This window comes from Geotrypetes seraphini, chromosome 3 (assembly GCF_902459505.1).
Source record: "Geotrypetes seraphini chromosome 3, aGeoSer1.1, whole genome shotgun sequence".
In the NCBI taxonomy this organism is placed as follows: Eukaryota; Metazoa; Chordata; class Amphibia; order Gymnophiona; family Dermophiidae; genus Geotrypetes; species Geotrypetes seraphini.
The window spans coordinates 390,817,555-390,841,608 of NC_047086.1; the positions used below are offsets into that span (position 1 = coordinate 390,817,555).

The following is a 24,054-nucleotide window of genomic DNA, read 5'->3' on the forward strand; positions in this document are numbered from 1 at the left end:
ATAACTTCTTTGGAGGCAAGTTTTCAGTTATGCTTTCCTTGAAAGCAGGACTAACAGGATTTAAGGGTTCAATGAATTATCAGAGCTGCAATATTTCTTGGAGGCTACAGGTTAAGATATCTAATATCCGATATTCTTGATTGTGGTATATGGGGTTGATGAATGTCTTGCTTTTCTTTTGTTTTGTTTTTCACTGATTATTTTTCCAACTACCTTTGGTTCTAATTTTGGTCTCCTTAGCTTGGTGGACTATTTTCATGGGTTTAAGATTTATTTTGTCCACTCTTTAGTACAGATACGAGTCATCTTATGTTGAACCTATTTCCTTTTCAAAGACTCCAAATTAATTTTTTAAAAAATGTAAAACGGCGCAAAGACGTCTACAAGGTACTGTGCATCAATAATTTAGGTTTGGCTTGTCACTCCATTGGGCTTCCTGTTCAATCAGAACCAGCCCTCTACACACAAGCAATTCGGGCCTGATTGTATAAATGGCACCTAAATGCATCTAATTTCTAGGCACTGGTTGGCACGGTTGTCAATCAACCATTAGACATCCTTTGTTATAGAATCACACCAAGTGGCACCCAAGCAGGCTTAGGCATCTCTAGGCATCCTAGTGGTAGGTACTGGTAAATTCCTGGCTTAATTTACCAGTGCCTAACTAAGACGCTTACGTCAACTGTGCCTATTTTTCACCCCTAATCATACCTACTTTTCAGGTAGGTGTCTTTAGGTGTTGCAGGGCACCCTGACTTAGGTGTTGTTAGGTTTTGCATGGTATTCTGCATGAAACCTAAATTGATCATCAAGATAATTTTTTAAATCTGTTTTTAGGGCTCCTTTTACAAAGGTGCGTTAGGGCCTTAACGCGAGGAACAGCGCGCGCTAGCCACTACCGCCTCCTCTTGAGCAGAAGGTAGTTTTTCGGCTAGTGCGCACTATTCCGGTGCGTGTGCTAAGAACGCCAGTGCACCTTTGTAAAAGGAGCCCTAAATGGTGTGCTCAATTACCTCTTAAAAACCAATTTATTTCTGCACAGAATTATGGGCTCCTTTTAAAAAGCTGTGGTAGAGGATTCTTCTATGGGCCGGCGACGAAATAATCTGATGTTCATAGGCATTTACCTCGCTGGCCTGTGGTACAAACTTTTACTGCAGCTTTGTAAAAGCCAACATAACTTAGGCGTCGCTAGGCATCTGTGATTAGGGTGCCTAGCCTAGGCGCCATTTACAGAATCAGGCCCTTCATTCATAGCTATTTTCATAAACAGGGGAAATTCCATGTAATCTTCCTTATCTGCTTACTGGAGTAACTGTCATGGGTGGACCCAGGGACCCAGACACCATAGCTTCCTTCGGAACCCTGATTACACATATCCTGCATGAACCAATGGCTGCGACTTCCTACCTGGCCACACAGGAAGTGGAAGCCAAGCCCAGGAAACAAATGGTAAAATTAGTTTCATGATCAAGCAACTATGTCATCTCTCGCCACCTAATATCCTTTAGTTCTCTTCACAGTATGACTTACAGTGCATTTTCCGTATCGGCTGTATTTTCTTCCGTTTTCCAACACTGTGTAGATATAAATAAAGTTGTCGTGGGATCCAACTGCAAGTGAGGTGCCATCTAGAAAATAAACAGTAGAAAGAGCAACTCAATAAAGTCAACGATTCTTAATCATTTCTCTACATGAAATGACAGACTATATTTCTTGTGTTAAGATTTAATAAGCATGCTTGTCAGATAAAGGAGCGTAAGCTTCTTCTTTTTTTGGTTCTCTGCATGAATGAGAGAAAAATACCTCTTGGCACTCTTGTTGGGTAAAGGAATATTCCATTATTGATAGGATATTGTTTTGTTGATAACCCCTGTAGCAGCCCAAGGAAGAACCCACGGTGCCTTGTCAGGTATTCTTTTCTTTTTTTTTGTTTAAATCTTTATTAATTGTCCAAAGTTAACAAAAATGCAGTACAGTATCTACACAATCAACATTATTCATATATGCATTTATAATTAATCAAAATCCCCACAGCAAGAAAAAACCCTCCCCCCACCCAACCAACCAATACCTTGCAAGAGAATAAAACCATGACATAAATATCCCTCTATTCTTTTCTAACGTCAATAAAGGGATTTAATTAATGTTGCAGCTTGAAAGTATCTTTCCTTCAAACAATATGAAAAGGTCATAAATCAAATCCTATTCCCATTCTTGCTGATCTAGGTCCAGGTATACTGTCTACATGAAATATACTTGGTATTTCAAGAGGGCAATTTTCATATAGCTCATGCTGCTGCAAACTATGCAGATGCTTTTAATACATATACTTTTCTCACTGAAAATTAGTAAGGAGAAAAAAAAAATAACTGAATTAAAAGCATCCATGTACCTTTCACCTGCTCTTTGTTTAACCAGTGGCAAAAGGGTAAAAAAAAAGTATGAATACATTTGAATGCTGGGGTTCCCCCTCCCCCACCATTAAGCGTAACATTCCATTACCTCCTCAGAAAACCTTTTTTTCAATTGCAAAAAGCACATGCACCATGAATATTATTAGTTGAAATCTCAGAAGAGCAGTCTTCAATCACAGCAGACCGCGAGTGATTTTCTTTGCCCGCCGGCGCTCCAGCTGCCCTCCCCTGCCTTTTGACAGATGAAAAACCGCATTTGCAGTTTTTAGAAATTCGCGGGGGTTCCTAGAACGGAACCCCTGCGAATTTCGGGGGAGTACTGTAGTCTTTTTTTGTAGGTCCTCTGAATTTTCTTTTGATCTGGCAAGGCAAGATCCTAGAATTACACAGGTCAGGATGCCCAAACTCAGAGGGCCAGATTCTAAAAAATGGTGCCAAACTCAATAGGTGCCTAGGAAAGCGGCACCTGCTGCATGTCGCCAAAGGTAGGCACCGTTTGTAGAATCGTGCTTAGTGACATCTAACTGGACTTAGGTGCTGGTAGGTGTCATAATTTGTTTATAACCTAGCCAGACTTCTCCCCTAAAATCGGAGCCTCCTCCCATCCCAAGGAGTCCGTCTACCCTCTTCTGCCAAAATTTCTATCTTTAATTGTTACCAGTTTTTCCCACTGGTGCCCGTCCTTCATTCAAATGTACTTACTTCTCATCAACATCTTATGTTATCTTTTTCACCTTCGCAGTCTTGCATCTTTGTAACTCAAAGCGCAATCTCCTTTCTCTTCTCCTATTTATGCTCAGAATATCGTCGACTGTATAATGCTACTCATTGTGAAACCGTGTAATACACATTGTGAAACCGTGTAACTCTCCTGTTACTATCACTAGATGTTCAATGCTATACTCTGTAATTCGCTGTCTGTACAGTTTCTCTTCATTGTAAACCGCCTAGAAGTTGCAAGATTGTTGGCGGTATATAAGAATAAAGTTATTATTATTATAATCTTAGGTGCTGATATGTTAAGCTGGGGTTTTCTTGTCCTAATATACCAGCATCTAAGAAAGAGACATCTAACTAAATCCACGCACAAACTCCATCCATAGCCACACCTACTTGCCACATAGGCACCTTGTTGTAGAATGTTATGAATTATGTTGGGTTTTGTTTTTGTTCACCGCTTAATACTTATTTAAATGAAAGGATATCAAATCCAATAAATCCAATCCAATCCATTCGTGCAGATTTGCTCTGCAGGGTGGTTTGTTAACAAGGATGCAGTAAATGGCATTCAAATTTGGATGCCGGAAATAAGTCAGCACAGAGCATTATTCTACGAAGGGCACTCCGTGTTAAGACCTCTTATAGAGCAGCGCTTAGAGCCCAGTCCCATGCCAAAGTTGAAACCCTTAGCATCTGGATGTTGGAATGGCGCAATTCTATAAATCCATGCATCAAATAAAGAATCTAGGGGTTTGGGGGGTTCAAACAAAACATGCATTTGTCTGTCTGCCTATCTATTTATCTATTTGTATTCTGGTCATACATGTGCACATGTATGTAAATGCCAATATCCTGCTATATGGTGCCTAAATGTGATGGCATGTAATTTGTAAGTGAACGTACATGTGAAGTCTGGGTGAACCACACAGTTACAAGTATAAATTATAGAACACTATACATTTACAGGTGTTTTTATCAATCCTACCAGTGTGTGGGAATTTAAAGCAGCTCAATGGCTGCTGTTAAGTAGGTTTGAGAAAACCCCTGGGTAGCAAAGCCCAAAAACACACACAATGTAGGGGTGGACCAAGAACTATCCTGCACACAATTGCATAAAATATAAAACACACTTTTTTTGGCAAAGCAGATGGTTATCTGCCAAAACACCGTCCCGTGTTGGGTTCTTTATCTGTCAGTGCTTTGCCAATAAAAGAGTGTTTTATATTTTACACAATTGTACGCAGGAAAGTTCTTGGTCCACCCCTACTTTTGTGTGTGTGTTAAGCAGGCTTGTACACAAAAACAAATTTTCTTTTAATACTTTTCATTTATTTAAACTTATCTCTTCCTCTAAGACAACATTCAGCTTTGTTGTTGTCAAACACTGAAACTCACTTCTGATAAAGCTTCAACTACAATACGATTTATCAAAAATTTCAGAATCTTTTAAAAACATGGTTGTTCAAGAAAGCTAATATTGCCAGTTATAAAATATTTTTTTTAGTATCTTCTTGTTTTATTTGGAGGACTTGTCTCCAGTTTTATTATTCAATTTGTGAACTGTTCTGTAAGATCTGTTTTGTTATGTTGCAGGCACATATGTGATCTGTTACACTAGTATTTGATGAGGATATTTTCTTTATAGAAGAGACTCCAATAAAGTACATTTTTGGCATTTGAATATGCAGAAGGAAATCTGCCTTTCCAGTCAATTCTTAGACATGTGTCATCAGGAGATTTGCAACAATGCAAAACACACAGTGGAGGTAAGGATGGCATGCAAAAGGTAGAAGTTTATTCTTTACATAAAAAGACGCGACATGATTTGCGTTTCGGCCCAAAAGGTCTGCCTCGGGTGTCCAGATAAGTTATCTTAGGCTTAACAACCATAGTACGCGAAGCGATGAGGGTAATGGTAAGGAAGAAACTTAGGAACAGCTCAAAAGAAATGGCAGACTGTAGAGCAAGCCTGGTCTTTATTCAAGGACACGGTAAGTGAAGCGCAGAATCTGTATATCCCCAGATTCAGAAAAGGGTGCAAAAAGGGTCGAACAAAAGACCTGGCGTGGATAACTAAAGATGTGAAGAAAGTGATAAGTGATAAGAAGAAGTCATTCAGGAAATGGAAAAAGGGCAAAACCGAGGAGAACTGGAAAGAGCACAGGAAGTATCAAAAAGAATGTCACCTTGTGGTTAGAAAAGCCAAAAGAGAATATGAAGAGAGGCTAGCCAGGGAAGCATGAAATTTCAAACCGTTCTTCAGAAATGTTAAGGGGAAGCAGCTGGCTAGGGAGGAGGTCGGACCACTGGATGATGGAGACAGGAAGGGAGTGGTAAAGGAGGAGAAAGAAGTGGCGGAAAGACTAAACATATTCTTTTCGTCTGTATTTACAAAAGAGGACACATCCAACGTACCAGAACCTGAACAAATCTTCAAAGGAGACCAAGCAGAAAAATTAACATCCATGGAAGTAAGCATTGAAGACGTACACAGGCAGATAGAAAAATTAAAAACTGATAAATCGCTGGGCCTGGACGGAATCCACCCAAGGGTTCTGAAAGAACTAAAGGAGGAAATAGTGGAACTATTACAGCAAGTTTGCAATCTATCCCTGAAAACAGGAGTGATCCCTGAGGACTGGAAGATAGCCAATGTTACGCCCATCTTTAAAAAGGGATCAAGAAGTGACCCGGGGAACTACAGACCGGTAAGTCTGACCTCGATTCTGGGGAAAATGGCGGAAGCACTGATAAAGGACAGCATCGATGAGCATCTAGAAAGAAATAAACTTCTGATAACAAGCCAACATGGCTTCTGCAAGGGAAGATCGTGCCTAATGAACTTATTGCACTTCTTTGAAGGAATTAACAAGCAGATGGACAAAGGGGACCCCATAGACATCGTATACTTAGATTTCCAGAAAGCTTTTGACAAGGTACTCCATGTACGCCTACTTCGGAAACTGAAGAACCATGGGGTGGAAGGAGACGTACATAGATGGATCAGGAATTGGTTGGCGGGTAGGAAGCAGAGGGTAGGAGTGAAGGGCCACTACTCGGAATGGAGGAGGGGCACGAGTGGTGTTCCGCAGGGGTCGGTGCTCGAACCGCTGCTATTCAATGTATTTATAAATGATCTAGAAACAGGGATGAAGTGCGAAATAATAAAATTTGCAGACGACACCAAACTATTTAGTGGGGTTAGGACTAAAGAGGACTGTGAAGATTTACAAAGAGACCTGAACAAACTAGGGGAGTGGGCGACGAGATGGCAGATGAAGTTCAATGTAGAGAAATGTAAAGTCTTGCATGTAGGACACAGAAACCTGAAGTACAGCTATATGATGGGAGGGCTGTTATTGGGTAAGAGTACCCAAGAAAGGGACTTGGGGGTAATGGTGGACAAGAAAATGAAGTCGTCAGCACAGTGTGCAGCAGCCGCTAAGAAGGCAAAAAGAATGCTAGGTATAATCAAGAAGGGTATTACAACCAGAATGAAAGAAGTTATCCTGCCGTTGTATCGGGCGATGGTACATCCACATCTGGAGTACTGCGTCCAATATTGGTCGCTGTACCTTAAAAAGGATATGGTGATACTCAAGAGGGTTCAGAAGAGAGTGACACATTTGATAAAAGGTATGGAAAACCTTACATACACTGAAAGACTGGAGAAACTGGAGCTCTTTTCCCTGGAGAAATGGAGACTTAGAGGGGATATGATTGAGACCAATAAGATCATGAAGGGCATAGAGAAAGTGGAGAGGGACAGATTCTTCAAACTCTCGAATACTACAAAAACGAGAGGGCATTTGGAAAAGTTGAAAGGGGACAGATTCAAAACCAATGCTAGGAAGTTCTTCTTCACCCAACGGGTGGTGGACACCTGGAATGCGCTTCCAGAGGGCGTGATAAGACAGAGTACGGTACTGGGGTTCAAGAAGGAATTGAACAATTTTCTAAAGGAAAAGGGGATAGAGGGGTATAGATAAAGGATTGCTACACAGATCCTGGACCTGTTGGGCCGCCGCGTGAGCGGACTGCTGGCCACGATGGACCCCTGGTCTGACCCAGCAGAGGCACTGCTTATGTTCTTAATTCACATCAAAGACAAACCGTACTATGATGATTGAGCCTAAAATAATTTGTTTGGACCCCTGAGGCAGGTCGTCTGGGCCAAAACAGAAATCATATCTTTTTATTTAAAGAATAAATGTTTACCTTTTGCATGCCATCTTTGCCTCCACTGTGTATTTTACGAGTTGTTTGGATTCTCCCATGGAGAAGTGGGTTTCCCTGGGTTTTTTTTTCCTCTATCAAGAGATTTGTTACTTTTGTAAAATGTTTTATTGGCCTGCACCAGCAGTGGGTATAAAGTGGGTACCTATTTTTAGAGCAGCCATGATGTCCACTTAAACCACTCTCTTTCATCAGCACTGCACTAGTATAATTGCCTAGTGTCCTCACATTATATAGAGTTGGCAGCATGAGATGAATTATGATACAAGTGCAAAATTATTATAAGTAATGGGCATCATGCCTTTTCATGTGCTCTTAATCACCCTAGACTATGACAGACTGCTGAAGAGGAGGAGAAGTGGCTCTCATGCAAATACATTTTAATGAGACTCAGTCAAAGTGGAACAAGACACTTCTCTCTAAATAACTCTACAGAGAGTTATTGCTTTGACCAGAAATCAGAACATACAAGTGGGCTAAACATAAAGGCCCCGATTCTGCAAACTGCATCTCGATTGTAGGCAGCTGTAGGCATCATCAGTCAATCGGGATGCATGTTTTTTTTTCAAAAACAAGCTCCCCAGGCAGGCCACCTATATTGAAGGCGCCTCCGGGAGCCTAGGGAGGCCCACAAGCCCTTAGGCGAACCTAGGCAGCCGTATGAACCTTAGGCAAACCTAGGCGGCCGTACACGTCTCCCTAGGCCAGCAGGAGACACGTAACAATGTAGGCCAGCAAAATGTGGGCCTACATTGTAAGTAGACGCAGCCGCTATACTTATTGTGGCAAGGGATCTCCCTGCTGTGAAAGTATAGCGGTCGCCAGTGCTCCCCCTCCTCGAATGATTGCGGTAAGAGGAAGCACAACCCCTCCTGCCCAAAGACACTCCCCCTCCACGGAGATCACAGGCAGGAGGGGTTGGGCTCCCTCCTGCCACGATAAGTATAGCAGCCGCGTCCACAATAACCCAGTTCTGTAACCAGCATCTGTTACATGGACGTCGGTTACAGAACTAGATTTATTTTAGGCGGGTGTACATAAGAACATAAGTAATGCCTCTGCTGGGTCACACCAGAGGTCCATCATGCCCAGCAGTCCACTCACGCGGCGGCCCATCAGGTCCAGGACCTGTACAGTAATCCTCTATCTATACCCTTCTATACCCTTTTCCTTCAGGAAATCATCCAATCCCTTCCTGAACCCCAAAACCGTACTCTGTCCTATCACACCCTCTGGAAGCGCATTCCAGGTGTCCACCACCCTCTGGGTGAAGAAGAACTTCCTAGCATTGGTTCTGAACCTGTCCCCTTTCTCTGAATGCCCTCTCGTACTTGTAGTTTTCAAAAGTTTGACGAATCTGTCCCTCTCCACTTTCTCCATGCCCTTCATGATCTTGTAAGTCTCTATCATATCCCCTCTAAGTCTCCGCTTCTCCAGGGAAAAGAGCCCCAGTTTCTCCAATCTTTCAGTGTATGAAAGGTTTTCCATACCTTTTATCAAGCGTGTCGCTCTCTTCTGAACCCTCTCAAGTATCGCCATATCCTTCTTTAGGAATGGCGACCAATATTGGACGCAGTACTCCAGATGTGGGCGCACCATCGCCCGATACAACGGCAGGATAACTTCTTTCGTTCTGGTTGTAATACCCTTCTTGATTATACCTAGCATTCTATTTGCTTTCTTAGCGGCCGCTGCGCACTGTGTTGACGGCTTCATTGTCTTGTCCACTATTACCCGCAAGTCCCTTTCTTGGGTACTCTCACTCAATGACAGCCCTCCCATCGTGTAGCTGTACCATGGGTTTCTGTGTCCTACGTGCAAGACTTTACATTTCTCTACATTAAACTTCATCTGCCATCTTGTTGCCCACTCCCCTAGTTTGTTCAAGTCCCTTTGTAAATCTTCGCAGTCTTCTATAGTCCTAGCCCCATTAAATAGTTTGGTGTTGTCTGCAAATTTTATTACTTCGCACTTCGTCCCTGTTTCTAGATCATTTATAAATACATTGAATAGCAGCGGTCCGAGCACCAACCCCTGCGGAACACCACTCGTGCCCCTCCTCCATTCCGAGTAGTGGCCCTTCACTCCTACCCTCTGCTTCCTACCTGCCAACTAATTCTTGATCCACCTGTGTAGGTCCGATTCTGTATAGGATGCCCATCCCGGGCGTCCTATACAGAATCCAGACCAAAATGCTGTTAATTTCTCTTACCTACTGAATAACGCATCACTGAGAGCTGTTCATTTCCATCTGTGTGTATAGAAACCAGATCTCTTGTTTCTGCATCCAGAACAAACCACCTTCAAGAAAAAAAAATAACAATATTCACACAGCATTAATAATAATAATAATAATAATAAAAGCTTGTAAAAGAATGCTGGATCTTGAAGGTCTGCTTATTTATTGTACCTTGAATTGCTTAGTATAAATCTTTATAATAAATGAAATATTTTCCTTTCTTTTACACTGTCCTCTAATATAATGTCAAACTAAGACTTTCCCATATAAAACTGATGAATATCGCTGTTGTGTTGCCTCTCTTTTGAATGTTGTTATTTATTTATTTAAGCAATCAAAATATATTTTTTTGGGGGGAGGGGACTTTAAGCGGTTTGCCGGGGCCTAACGTTACATTGAACTGGTTAGGTGACCCTTCTTTGTTTTGTGAGCGATCATTAGTCTTTTATCAGCCTGGTTTAAAAAAAAAAAAGACTAATGATCGCTCACAAAACAAAAAAGGGTCACCTAACAAGTTCAATCTAATGTTAGGCCCCTACGAGAGCTTGAAGTCCCCCCCCCCCCCGGTAGAAATATATTTTGAATACTTAAATAAATAATTAACAACATTCAATAGAGAGGAATTCATCAGCGATATTCATCAGCTTTACATGGGAAAGTCTTCCTTCCTTTTACACACATTTATATCACTGTTGCATATGATATATTTAAACACTGATGCAGTGTTGAGTACTTGTTTGTCCATGCTGCCTTCCTCTGATCTCTAGGGGACATCTGAAATGTTGAAGGGACATAAGAACACAAGAATAACCTTACTGGGTCAGGCCAATGGTCCATCTAGACCAGTATCCTATCTTCATGGAGACCAATCCAAGTCACAGTACCTGGCAAAAACCCAATGCCACCAATCCAGAACAAGCAGTGGCTTCTCCCATGTCTGTATCAGCACTTTATGGACTTTTGCCTCCAGGAACTTGTCCAAACCTTTTTTTTTAAACCAGCTACATTAACTGCTCTTACCACATCCTCTGGCAACGCATTCCAGAGATTAACTATTCTCCAATCTTAACTATTCTCCGAGTGAATATTTCCTCCTATTGGTTTTAAAATGTTAGTACACAAGACCTATCCAACTATTGTCCCATAGCAAATATACCATTTATGGCCAAACTCACCGAAAAAATCATCTTTCAACAACTTTCTGATTTTGTCGAGAAAACCAATGTACTTCATCCTAATCAAACCGGCTTTCGTCACTGCCATTCCACAGAACTTTCCCTCCTAGGACTTACCACCAAAATACTATACTACCTCGACCACCATCAATCTGTATTGCTCATTTCTTTAGATCTTTCTTCCACATTCGATACTATTGATCACTGTTTACTTTTTAACACGACTTCAGGAAATTGGTGTAACGGACCAGGTCTTGGACTGGTTCATATCCTATTTTAAAGATAGATCTTCTAAAGTTATCTTCAATGACACCTCATCCGAATTCTTTTCATGTAAACATGGTATTCCGCAAGGTTCCATACTATCTCCTCTGCTTTTTAATATTTTTCTATCACCTCTTTTGACTGTTTCCCAGTCTATCTTTTTCCACATTTGCTTATGCGGATGATGTCCAACTCCTTCATTCTATCGATTTAAATAATACGGAAGAAGTAGTTCTCATTAATCGCAAATTAGAAAAAATTAAATCTTGGTTGGATTCTAATAAACTATCACTCAACATCAACAAATCTAAACTTGTGATCTTTCCGCTAAAAGAAGGAACAACACTTCAAGCCCCTTTGAAACTCGAATCATTACCCATCAAAACTGTTCCAACTTTAAAACTATTGGGAGTTACTCTCGACAGTAAATTTTTGTATCATTCCCACATTAGTAAAGTCAGCCAGAAATGTTTCTATCGACTAAGAATGATCCGTTCTCTCTCTAAGTTACTCGAACCAGCCGCACTAAATACATTAATTCACTCTTTGGTAATTTCATGTATAGATTACTGCAGTGTTTTTCAACCGCCTGGTGTGCCGTACGGTGCAGACACTGATTAGGCCTCAGGCCGGGTCCCGCACGCGCTCCCATGAGACTCCCCCGGTCCCCGCTGCTGTTCAGTTTCGATCTTCTGCTCTGACGCAACCGGAAACAGGAAGTTGCAGCAGAGCAGAAGATTGAACACTGAGCAGCCGCGCGTGCGCGGCTCTTTGGGAAAGCGTGCATGTCGCCGAAAAACAAAACCTACAAACTAAGGTGAGGCGAAGGGAGAGAGCTGGCTAAACAGTAGGATCGATTGGGCAGGCAAGTGGTGGCTGCGGGGACCATGCGATCGCTCGTGTTCCCAGCTCAAATTGAAAGGAGGGAGTGAAAGGGAAAAGGATTCTGGGCCAAGGGGATGAAGACGGAAAGAAAAACCCACAGCAGGAAAGAAAGGGAAGGACAGGCAGGTGAGCCAGATGCTAGAAGCAGGGGGGGGGGGAAGAAATAGGGAAAAAAGCTAGATGGGGTTGAAAAGAAGAGACACACTGGTATGGAAGAGGAAGATAGGGGAAATCTGGACACAGGAAGGTAACAGAAAGAGGGGAAATTATGTGCATGGGGCATAGGGACAGAGACATAAAGGGGACATGCCATGGGGATGGTATATGGACACAGGGGGGGGGCAATGACAGATACATAGGGGAGATATTAGAAATGGAGAAAATAGGAGCACAGAAGCGAGATGGTTTGTGGGGATGGGACAGGGACCGAGCTCGCAGGCTCCAGTGGCTTGCACAAATTACATTGTAACGTGCCATGAAAATAAGAGGGAGGAAGGTAGATAGATAAGCCACGTGAGAGGAGCTGAAGGGTAGTAGAAAGGAACAGATGGTAAAGGAGGGAGGGAAGGGTGGTGGTGGAAAGGAATAGGACAGACATTGAAGGAGGGTGGAGAGGAACAGACCCCCAAGGGAAATGTGGAAGACAGAGTGGGAAGAAGACAGATGCCAGACTATGGGGGAGCGGAGGGAAGAAGATGGGTGCTAGACCAATTGGGGGGGGGGGTGAAGGGAGAGGCACAGTAACAGCAAATGGAAGACATAGAGAGAAGACACACAGTGGATGGAAGGAATTGAATGAGAAGATGTGGAAAGCAGAAACCAGACAACAAAGGTAGAAAAAAAAATTATATTTATTTATTTTTTGCTTTAGGATAAAATAGTATATTAGTTGTGTTGATAAAAATTTATAAACAAAGCCCTGCCAGCTGAACATCTCTTTCTCTAGTTCAGCAGCAGGAACTTTGATTTATAAGAAAGGAATAAGCTAAATATTACAGTACTAAGGCTTATATGGATGCAGCGGGGACGGTGACGGGGCGGTGAATGGGATGGCAGTGGCGGTGACGGAGCGGTGAAAGGGATGGCGGTGACGGTGACGGGGCGGTGAAGGGAACGGCTGTTGACGAAGAGCTACGTGTGTGTCTTTCTTTGATTCCAGCCAGAATATCAGCTTTGTGTTCAGCCAAACAGGCCCAGGTTTCGCACTGAATAAAGTATTTTATAATTTTTCACTATTCTGTTTACTTAATATTTCATAATAAAGTAATTATAAAATACTTTCTTTGTGTTTATTTGATTCCTATTCAAGAGAATTACTTTATATATAGTCAATATAGGCACAGAGTTAAATTTTTTAACATTTTCTAATGGTGGTGTGCCTCGTGATTTTTTTCATGAAACAAGTGTGCCTTTGCCCAAAAAAGGTTGAAAAACACCGGATTACTGTAATGCCCGGTATAAGGGCATTACAAAAAAGGATATTAGACAACTACAGATCATCCAAAATATGTAATGTAATGTAATGTAATTTATTTCTTATATACCGCTACATCCGTTAGGTTCTAAGCGGTTTGAAGAAAATATACATTAAGATTATAAATGAGAAGTAAGAAGGTACTTAAAAAATTCCCTTACTGTCCCGAAGGCTCACAATCTAACTAAAGTACCTGGAAATTAATAAAGAAGAGAAATAAAGATGGTTGAAAAAAGAAAAATTATATGTGAACTTATAGGATGGAAATTAAACTAACAGTGAAGAACTGTATGAAAAATACATATGGAATGCAGTTAGAGAGGGTAGGTTACAATCTATTTATGGTATTTGTTTAATTGGAAGGTGTTAAGGTGGGTAATTTGGGGGAAGTTTATCTGAAGGTAGGTGAATCTTCTGGAGGTAAAAGAGGAGGGGTTAAGATTTTTGGATGAATTTTTTGAAAAGCAGGGTTTTGATTTCTTTTCTGAATGTTTTGAAGTTGTCTGATATTGTCATAAGATTGGAGATGGAATGGTTGATTTTTGCTGCTTGTGTTGCCAGAAGGTTGTCAAACATTTTCTTGCGTTGTGTGCCTTTGAGTGGAGGGAAGGCGAAAGGGTTTGAGGTTCTTCTGTGTCTTGAGGTGGAGATTTGGTTTAAGCGGTTGTTTAGATAGGAGGGGGAAGAGCCGTGTAATGCTTTGAATATCAGGCAGTGGAATTTGAATTGGATTCGTGCTTGTATGGGTAGCTATTAAGATCATTAGCGGGGCAAAAAAATATGATCATGTTTCCCCCCTCTTGATTAACGCTCATTGGTTACCAGTCAAACACAGGATTAGCTACAAAATTTTACTTTTAACACTTACAACTAGACTGAATAATCAACCTGATTTTATTAATAGTCTTTTAATTCCATATAGCACATCAAAATCTCTCCGTTCAAGTTCCCAAAATCTTTTAGTTATACCTTCATTAAAATCAATCAATACACTGCGTTCCAATAACTTTGCCATTACTGCCCCTTCTTTGTGGAACTCATTGCCTACTCATCTATGTTACGAATTTGATATAAAACAATTTAAAACAAAATTAAAAACATTTCTATTCCAAGACGCTTTTGGTTAAAAATGCCCTTTTAAGGGCTAAATTTATAATCCAAATTCTAAACTTCTGTTATTTTTACCCACACGGTGGCCAATCCAGGTCCCTAGTACCTGGTCAAAACCCAAAGAATAGCAACATTCCAGCATCTCAAAGAATAGCAAGATTCCGGAACCCCAATGAGAGCAACATTCCAGAGCTGAGATTGTGATGTCATAATGCCTCATTCCACATTGCCTCAGAGCCAACCTCATCAGTGATGATACAATGGCATAATTGTCCTATACTTGGCTCACATAAGAATTGCCATACTGGGTCATACCAATGGTCCATCAAGCCCAGTAGCCCGTTCTCACGGTGGCCAATCCTAAGGAGAGCTAGTTCTGTTGTGGAAAGGAGAACAAAAATAAATGTAAACCAAGAAAGGGTGTCAAATAAATCAATATAAGAAAAACACACCCTTAGTGCTCAAGATTTCATATCGAATCTTCCCTAAAAGGGAGAAAAGACCTCAGTGTCTTGGGGCTCTCAAAATAGCTAGCCACATAGACAAGCTGGTTTCAAATAGAACTTGAAGCCAGCAGACACATCCTTGGTCAGAAAAACTCCCAAAAAGGATGAAGACGCGATTTCAGTGACATTCAAAAAAAAAGTCTATTTCAATAGTAATATTAGTCTTATCAATCTTAACACTCGGGTCACTTATCTGAAACACGCTGTCTTCTCAATATCTTCTCAATCGATAATATGAAAATTTGGGGCTTGAACGCAGGAAAAAACCGGTTCCAAAAGGGATCAGCTTAGAGCATAGCAGCTACTTCTACACAACTGCTAGCCCACCTCCGTGTAATCCAACAGGGCTCCCCGTTTCGCTAACAAGCTTCTTCAGGGATTTGAGCGTCGATTCACCCCCCAAACAACAATTTTCTGACCCCCCCCCCCTCAATTCTACCATAGGCTATAACAGCCACACTGTGCTGTAATGGTGCCTAAATCCGAATAAAAACCAGAAAATAATAAAACGCATAGAGCAGATTAGAAAAACATCTTCCAACTCGTGTGTAGACGAAAAAACTGAGGAGCTACAGCACAGCCCACTGAGGAAGGAGGCTGAGTTAAAAAAGGTTGATGACGTATTTTACCCAACTCACAGTTGGCGAGGAAAATAACCTAACTGGTCAAAACTCATGTTCCTTTTGCACTAGAATGAGAGAGATCAGAATAAACAGTGTTACAACAGTCAAGTCTAGTCATGAAAAGTGCAAGTAAGAGAGAATGAAAGGAATTATATCAAACAAATTATGGATCATACGTAATTGGCACAATGTGAAGAAACCTGCTTTACATAGAGCTGAAATTGGCGGAACCAAAGATAACTGATAATCAAACAAAATTCCCAAATAATAAAATGATGTTAGGGTTTGGGCGAAATAGAGATACTGTAAGTCACCAGGCTACAGTCTTTTCTGGTTTAAGAACCAATTGATTTTCTGCTAACCACTGAGCAATCCCTCTAAACAAATTCATAAAGGGCTAACATCACAGTTCGTTGGATTGGTGCGATACAGAAAGAGAATGTCGTCAGCATAAAAATAAAATAGCAAATTCTTGGATGAGCATTGCCAATGAACTCAGGAACACATTAAATAATAAAGGAGAGAAGATAAAGCCTTGTGGCACTCCACAATGCAGAGGATTTGAGGCTGATTCTGAAGATGAGGTGACAATTGTAAAAAAAAAAAAAAATGATCCTGAAGAAAAGACTGAGGCTATACATTACATCTTCAGATTTATTATGCACATTATTTTCAAAGAGAAGAAGTGCCCACAATAAAAGCAGGTGCAAATTTTCCAATGTAAAACTTGATCAGTCTTCCTTTGAGTACTTTTCAAAATATCCTCCAAAAAGCGCGTTCCATTTTTATTACAATGGGACGCTATAAAACAAATGTATAATGTGTATTTCATAGATAAAAATGCTGTGATACTTCATAAAAACGTACTAAACTCTTATCAGTTAATAGGTGTCGATAATTTGCACAAGATATGCCACATATGAACAATGAAATCTGACCAGTAGAAATTTCAAGATACAGTGGTACCTCGGTTTACGAGTGCACCAGTTTGCGAGTGTTTTGCAAGACGAGCAAAACATTCGCAAACTTGGTGCCTCGTATACCGAGCTTGCCTCGCTGTATGAGTGCCCCCTCCCCCCCGTGATCCAGCATCCCCCCCAGCGATCCGGCATCCCCCCCGCTCGCGTTGCCCCCCTCCACTGCGATCCTACTTCCCCCCCCTCAAGCAGTCAATGATACCCTTTACCCGACTTGGCACCAGTGCCCGAAGATCCTCCCTTTTCTGGCGCGGTCTGGGCTGGGCGGTGCGTCAGAGATCCTCCTTCTTCTGGTCTGGGCTGGGCTGGACTGGCTTTGAGCATTTGCGCATGCTCAAAGCCTTCTGGTCTCGCTCTCAATCTCGGAGGAGAGCGAGACCAGAAGGCTTTGAGCATGCGCAAATGCTCAAAGCCAGTCCAGCCCAGCCCAGCCCAGACCAGAAGAAGGAGGATCTCCGACGCATCGCCCAGCCGCGCTAGAAGAGGGAGGATCTTCGGGCACCGGCACTGGTGCCAAGTCGGGTAAAGGGTGTCATTGACTGCTCGGGAGGGGGGAAAGTAGGATCGCAGTGGAGGGGGGGCAACGCGAGCGGGGGGGGTTGCCGGTTCGCAGGGGGGGGAAGCTGGATCGCGGGGAGGGGTTTGGAACAGCGTCGGATTCCTCAAGGGGGGGAGAATGGAGCAGCGCCGGTAGCCTCGTGGGGGGGGGGAAGTGGAACCAATCAAAGCAGTTTCCCTTACTTCCTATGGGGAAACTTGCTTTGATATACGAGCAATTTGGTTTACGAGCATGCTTCTGGAACGAATTATGCTCGTAAACCAAGGTTCCACTGTACTTCCAAATAACTTATTCACTTTCAAACACAGATCTCTGTACATATTTCATCTTTTGGGAAAAACGGGCATTTTCTCCAATAAAAAACCCTAAAACAAGGGCATACCTTCCCGAGTGCGTTCCTATTGCTACCACTACTCCACTTGGATGGAAATCAGCACAGTGTCCTGGTTCCTAGAAATAAAGACAAATCATAATTTTACATTAGTTCACTTATAAAACATATATTTTTTGCTTCTCCTAAGAAATGCCAGTTACTGACCACTTTTATACACACTAGTCTACCGAAATGGACCAAAGACTCTCAAATAAACCTTAAGGATATGCAATTGCATTTGCACATTGCCTGAAAGCTTATGTAAATTATTTTATTAATGCAATTTACATTAACCTCATATTAATGATTTGCTTAGCATGTATTTTGCCGTAATCCAGCGCATTTAAATGTTCTTTGAATTATGCAATTTTTGCATTAACCATAAACTCTTTATCAATAAACATTACAACACTGCTTAAACATGTGTTAAGCGCTAATGTACTAAAAGTTCATAGGACCGTAAAAGAACATTTATGCCCTCACTGTGCTTGTGAATATTTAGAATACTACATACATGTAGATGTGCACATGTGCCAATATAGATGAGCAACAAACAAACCAAAACAAGGAAAGGCAAGAGAGATGTCCTACTCAACCAAAATAAAACCTTTTTTATAAGTAAAGTCCCAACTAGGATCCAAGTTTTGGCATCTATGATGCCTTTATCAGGGGATGTCTGGATGAGTGTCAATAGAGTCAAAAGGCTGAAAATAGCCTGGTTCTCAGCGAAATTGAAAGTACTTTCCTTGTTGTAACTTTACTTATAATAAAGGCTTTATTTTGGTTGAATAGAACATCTCTCTTGCCTTTCCTTGTTTTGGTCTGTTTGTCCTTCCTCTCTGTTTGTTTCAATATAGGTGAGCAACAGGAACATCTTTGCCTAGTCGCATTCTTGTAAACGATCATCTGATTACCATTAGTGAAGAGATAAAAATGCCAGGGGTAATCCTTGATGCAAAATTGGCATTTAAATCTAAAATAACTAAAGTAGTGCATTTTGCATACTTCACAATCAGAAAGTTGCTCCAATTGAAAAAGATCTCATCAGGTTGGAATTTCAGACAAGTCTTACACACATTAGTGCTCTCAAAGCTTGATTACTGTAATAGTATTTACCTGGGTCTTCCATCCACCTGCTTAAAAGCATTATAGATTATTCAAAATTTTGCAGCATGAGTCTTTTTTTTTCTTTTTAATTATTAATTCATTTTAAAACTGACAAACAAGTGATTAATATTAAAACATTACATTACTAAAAAAAATATACAGCACTTGACATTCTTATACATATAATCCATTAAAGTAGAAATTATAACCCTTTCCCCCCACCCAACAATTCTTCAATGAAAATTTTCATAATACATACAGAAATCCAATCATTAAATAAAAATATTAATCATCCAATTTCCCCCCCTCCCCCCAATAAAATATATGTATCCATCAGAAAGGAAAATGATGTTCATTCATTACAATAATTCTCTAATGGCCTCTCATATACTGACAGACTGAAAAAGCTGGGGCTTTTCTCCCTGGAAAAGCGACGACTCAGGGGAGACATGATAGAAACCTTCAAGATCATGAAGGGCATAGAAAAAGTGGATAGGGACAGATTTTTCAAACTAAGGGGAACCACAGGTACAAGGGGGCACTCGGAGAAATTGAAAGGGGAAAGGTTTAGAACAAACGCCAGGAAGTTCTTTTTCACCCAGAGGGTGGTGGATACATGGAACGCACTGCCGGAGGATGTGATAGGCAGAAGTACGCTACAGGGCTTCAAAGAAGGTCTGGACAGGTACCTGGAGGACAAAGGGATTGAGGGGTACAGATAGGAGTAGAGGTAAGGTTATAGGGACAGGATTAGAGGTAAATTACAAATTTACAAAATTAGTCAGAGACCACTGTTCAGGCAGTGGCCTGATGGGCCGCCGCGGGAGCGGACCGCTGGGCAGGATGGACCTCTGGTCTGCCCCAGCGGAGGCAACTTCTTATGTTCTTATGTAGATCTTTATAAAGTTGTTATAATTACCTTTCTGTACAGCAATTGCTCTTTCCATTTTAAAAATGTGACAAAGTGAATTCCACCAAAAAGAATGAGTCTTGACGGGAAAAGCACGATATGAACATATTACACCAATTTTAAAGAAATTACATTAGTTGCCAATCTGTCATCGGGCACAGTTTAAGATTTTGAAAATAATCCATCAAGGGATAAGCGACACTCTTCCAGACTATCTGACCAAATGCTTGAAAATATATAAACCTCATAGAGTTTTGAGATCAGAAAATAGGATGGTGTTAGATGCAAGAATGAGAGACGAAATTAGGTATGCCTCCACTAGAAAGTCTTGGTTTTCAATTGCGGGCCCGGCGCTTTGGAATGGACTGTCCGGAGCAATATGTTTTTGTAACGCTGTACTGCTATTTTGAAAATTACTTAAGGCTCATTTTTTCGTCTTATCTTTAAGCTCTCTCTCTTGTGTCAAATAAAGGGCTCCTTTTACAAAGGTGCGTTAGGGCCTTAACGCACGGAATAGCGCACGCTAAAATGCCACGTGCACTAGCTGCTACCGCCTCCTCTTGAGCAGGTGGTAGTTTTTCGGGTAGTGCGCGCTAATCCGGTGCGTGCGCTAAAAACGCTAGCGCACCTTTGTAAAAGGAGCCCAAAATGTTAGAGGATGACAACAATTTTTGTTGAACAATATAAACAAAGCTGATTGATGGGTTTTTTTTTAAACCATTTATTATGTAAGTTTTGTAATGTGTTGTATGTAAAATGTATTGTAAACTTCGACCTTTACTGTGTATTTTTACTTGTAAGCCGCTTAAATAAATATGACGACACCTATGCAGTACGATTCTGTAAATACCCAACTAGCTTGTACACTGCATGGGTGGGATATAAGATAAGGCTCCTGCTTACATATGTAACTTATATGATACGTGGGTAAGTGCAGTTCCCTAAATGTTAGGGACACCAATACTGGGTTACATTAATATTTTGTAAGGGAACCTAAGTGCCTAGATTCCATTATACAACAAGTTTCTACTATCTGCCTCGAGGCAACTAAATGGAGGTACACAGCTATAGATTTGCCGGACATTTTCACTTTTAAAAAAAACCCCATTGCCATGTTTTACTTTTTTAATATAGGATTTTAGAGGTTGGCTTAGGGACTGGCTTAGAGGTAGATTTCAGAGGGTAGTGGTAAACGGTACTATCTCCGAAACGACGGAGGTGATCAGCGGAGTGTTGCAGGGCTCGGTCTTGGGCCCGAACCTATTTAACATCTTCGTAAGAGACTTGGCTGAGGGGCTACGAGATAAAATTACATTATTCGCCGATGATGCCAAACTATGCAACATAGTAGGCAACCGCACAACAGATGAAAGCACATTGCCCGACAAAAGCTCAATGCCCGACAGTATGACGCAGGACCTACTCCTGCTGGAGCATTGGTCAAAGACTTGGCAACTAAGTTTCAATGCCAAAAAATGCAAGGTCATGCACCTTAGCGGCAAAAATCCTAAATGGTGAGATCCTAGCAAGGACTGTAGCAGAAGGTGACTTGGGGGTGATCATTAGCGAAGACATGAAGACTGCCAATCAAGTGGAGAAAGCTTCATCCAGACAAATCTTGGGTTGTATCCATAGAAGTTTCGTCAGCTGTAAGCCCGAGGTCATAATGCCGTTGTACAGATCCATGGTGAGACCCCTTCAGGAATACTGTGTACAATTCTGGAGGCCACATTATCAAAAAGATGTGCGGATGGCCACCAGGATGGTCTCAGGTCTCAAGGATCTCCCGTATGAGGAACGACTGGGTAAGTTGCAGCTGTACTCACTCGAGGAATGCAGAGAGAGGGGAGACATGATCGAGATGTTCAAATATGTCACAGGCCGTATCGAGGTGGAAGAGGATCTCTTTTTCCTTAAAGGACCCACGGCAACAAGAGGGCATCCGTTGAAAATCAGGGGTGGGAAATTTCATGGCGACACCAGAAAATATTTCTTCACCGAAAGGGTGGTTGATCGCTGGAATAATCTTCCACAACAGGTAACCGAGGCCAGCAGCGTGCCAGATTTTAAGAAAAGATGGGATTGGCATGTGGGATCTCTTCATGGAGGTAGTTAGGGGGTGGGCCATTAGTGTGGGCAGACTAGATGGGCTGTGGCCCTTTTCTGCCGTCATGTTCTATGTTTCTATCTGATACTTCCCTCATCTCTCCATCTTTTTTGCTTGGACTTTTTCTTGTCTACCAGTGAAGTGGTATATCAAATAAATAATAAACTTGAAACTTGACTAAAAAAGACAAATCAAATATCTGCTTCTTTCTGTTGACTCTTATCATGTTTTATTAAATAAGTGGAGTACTTACATCTAACAGCCTAGTCCATTCAAGTGTGTGGTCCACAGAGTCCCACAAGCAAACTTGTCTATCCTGAGCACATGTTAGGAGCAAGTCTTTAAAAGGATGCGTCGCTAAACCCCAGAGCTCATCTGTGTGGCCCTAATGAGGAAACAAAACCAATTTTTATTTTAATCATAAATAAAACACACAGCAATACAAAAAAAGGTCTCTAGACAGCAAGTTATAGCTGGTAGCTTACACTTTTGGAATGTATTATCTATCAAAAAAAAAATATATCAAAGCGATTTAGAAGAACAGCATAGATCAGAACAATCATCAGAGAGAAAAGCGCTAACTCACCTGTAGTTCTACTTGGAAGCCATCATTAAATGTTCCTCGTAAAATAAAATTACGTGATGTGCCTATTAAGAACTGATCCTCCTCGCCTTCTGCAACTGCTCGGATTGTTCCATACTGATCGGGAACCTTCAAAACAAAACAAACAAAAAAGAATAATCCTATATAATAAAACGCTAGCTGCGCATGCGCACTCCTATCTGCGTACTTCCATGATCAGTAGGTCTGTGGTCACAGGAGTGCGCATGCGCGAGTCCCCAGCCATCTTCCCAACGAGGCATTTTCTTTTTCCCTCAGCCATTGAATTCAATTTGGCTGACGCGGTCTTTACGTTCGCCGTTAACGGACTTCAAAGTGCTGCAGGAGTCCTTTTCTTTCACGGACCTTCGCAGTTAGTGCTTCCATGACTTGAACTCAGTGCTGGACTTCCTGCTCTCCGACGCTGGCGGGGATCGAAAGGAGCCGCAGCGACACCTCGCGGGAAGGGAAGCCCAACAAAACAGTCCAGCCGCTACGTTCTTCGCGGTCCTGACAAACCTGCAGATTCCAGCAGCATGTGCAGCACTCTACACACACTGCTTCGGGGTCTTCTACTGCCCTGATTTGCTCTGCCGCATGCCTGATGATATCATCAGGGACGTGCCAGAGTAAATCAGGGCAGTAGAAGACCCCAAAGCAGCATGTGTAGAGTGCTGCACACGCTGGTGGAATCTGCAGGTTTGTCGGGACCGCGGGGAAGGGGGGGGTAGGGGAATCGTGGTGTGTGGGGGAGGGAATGCTGCTGCTGTGGCTGCTGCACAGGGAAGTGGGGGGGAAAGAAAGACAGACAGTGGGAGGAAGAAGACAAGAAGAAAGACACAGGGGCAGGGAAAGACACAGAAAGACAGAGAGACAAAGGGGGCCAGGGAGAGAGACAGACAGAAACAAAGACAGTGGGAGGGAGAGAGAGAGAGGCACAAATAAAGAAAGACAGACAGATATATATTCTAGCACCCATTAATGGAATGGGCTAAAATACTTTCTCCAAAAGTACATTGTGAAAAGCATTTTTAGTCCCTATGGGTAGCTTAGCTTGTGTGCCTGGAAGCCAAATTTTCAAAGGTCCATTTACCTGGGCAAAAACATATTTGCATGGCTGAATGGCATTGGAAATTGCCCTCCGGGTCATGAAAGCAGCTTGCAACTTGTAAAGAAATAATCCAGTTCAATTCACATCCTTTTATGCTGCTGAAAACCTATTTGGATTATTTCCAGGTTTAATGATAATAAAATGTATAAATAATGAAAGCAAAGTCCCAAGTGCTTAACTGTTTTGGGAATATGCCAAGAGCAATACTATATAGGTATGCAAGCTCTGGGAAGATGCACATGGATGGTAATTGTGGAAATACCTATGTATCCAATTCTGGTCCTCAGTACAGACCTCCTCCTCCTTACATTAAGAGCTTACTGGCTGTTTTCTTCCACAACCTTTGATGGAACCCTTCCAGTGATGGTATACACTAGAGAATGACACGGTGACAAATCTGCCCCTGTAGGAACTCAATTTCCCCGAACTGTCCCCATGAGTTTTGCCACTGTCCCTGTCCCTTTCTTGTAAGCTCTGTCTTAAACACACAAGCCTCGAACACTTATTATTTTAAAGTGTTTTAGGCTTGTGCAGATAAGGACGGAGCTGCAGGGATGGGGCAGGGACAGGAAAAGAACTTGCGGGGACGGGATGGGAAAATGAGATCCCGCGGGGACAGAGAAAACTTTGTCCCCATGTCATTCTCTAGTTGCAGGTTCA

General features: G+C 41.8%; 1 protein-coding gene across 3 annotated transcripts in view; it reads right to left on the reverse strand.

Annotated features, from left to right (window-relative positions):
- The window catches only part of EML4 (EMAP like 4), a 401,831-nt gene that overhangs the window by 24,615 nt on the left and 353,162 nt on the right, over nucleotides 1–24,054 (reverse strand). For all 3 annotated transcript variants that reach the window (XM_033936381.1, XM_033936379.1, XM_033936380.1), the window contains 5 exons: nucleotides 22,269–22,394; nucleotides 21,936–22,067; nucleotides 17,568–17,635; nucleotides 9,586–9,674; nucleotides 1,534–1,631 (listed from right to left, as the gene is read on the reverse strand). In XM_033936381.1, the coding sequence (XP_033792272.1) occupies nucleotides 1,534–1,631; nucleotides 9,586–9,674; nucleotides 17,568–17,635; nucleotides 21,936–22,067; nucleotides 22,269–22,394 (513 nt within the window). The remainder of the gene's footprint in view (nucleotides 1–1,533; nucleotides 1,632–9,585; nucleotides 9,675–17,567; nucleotides 17,636–21,935; nucleotides 22,068–22,268; nucleotides 22,395–24,054) is intronic.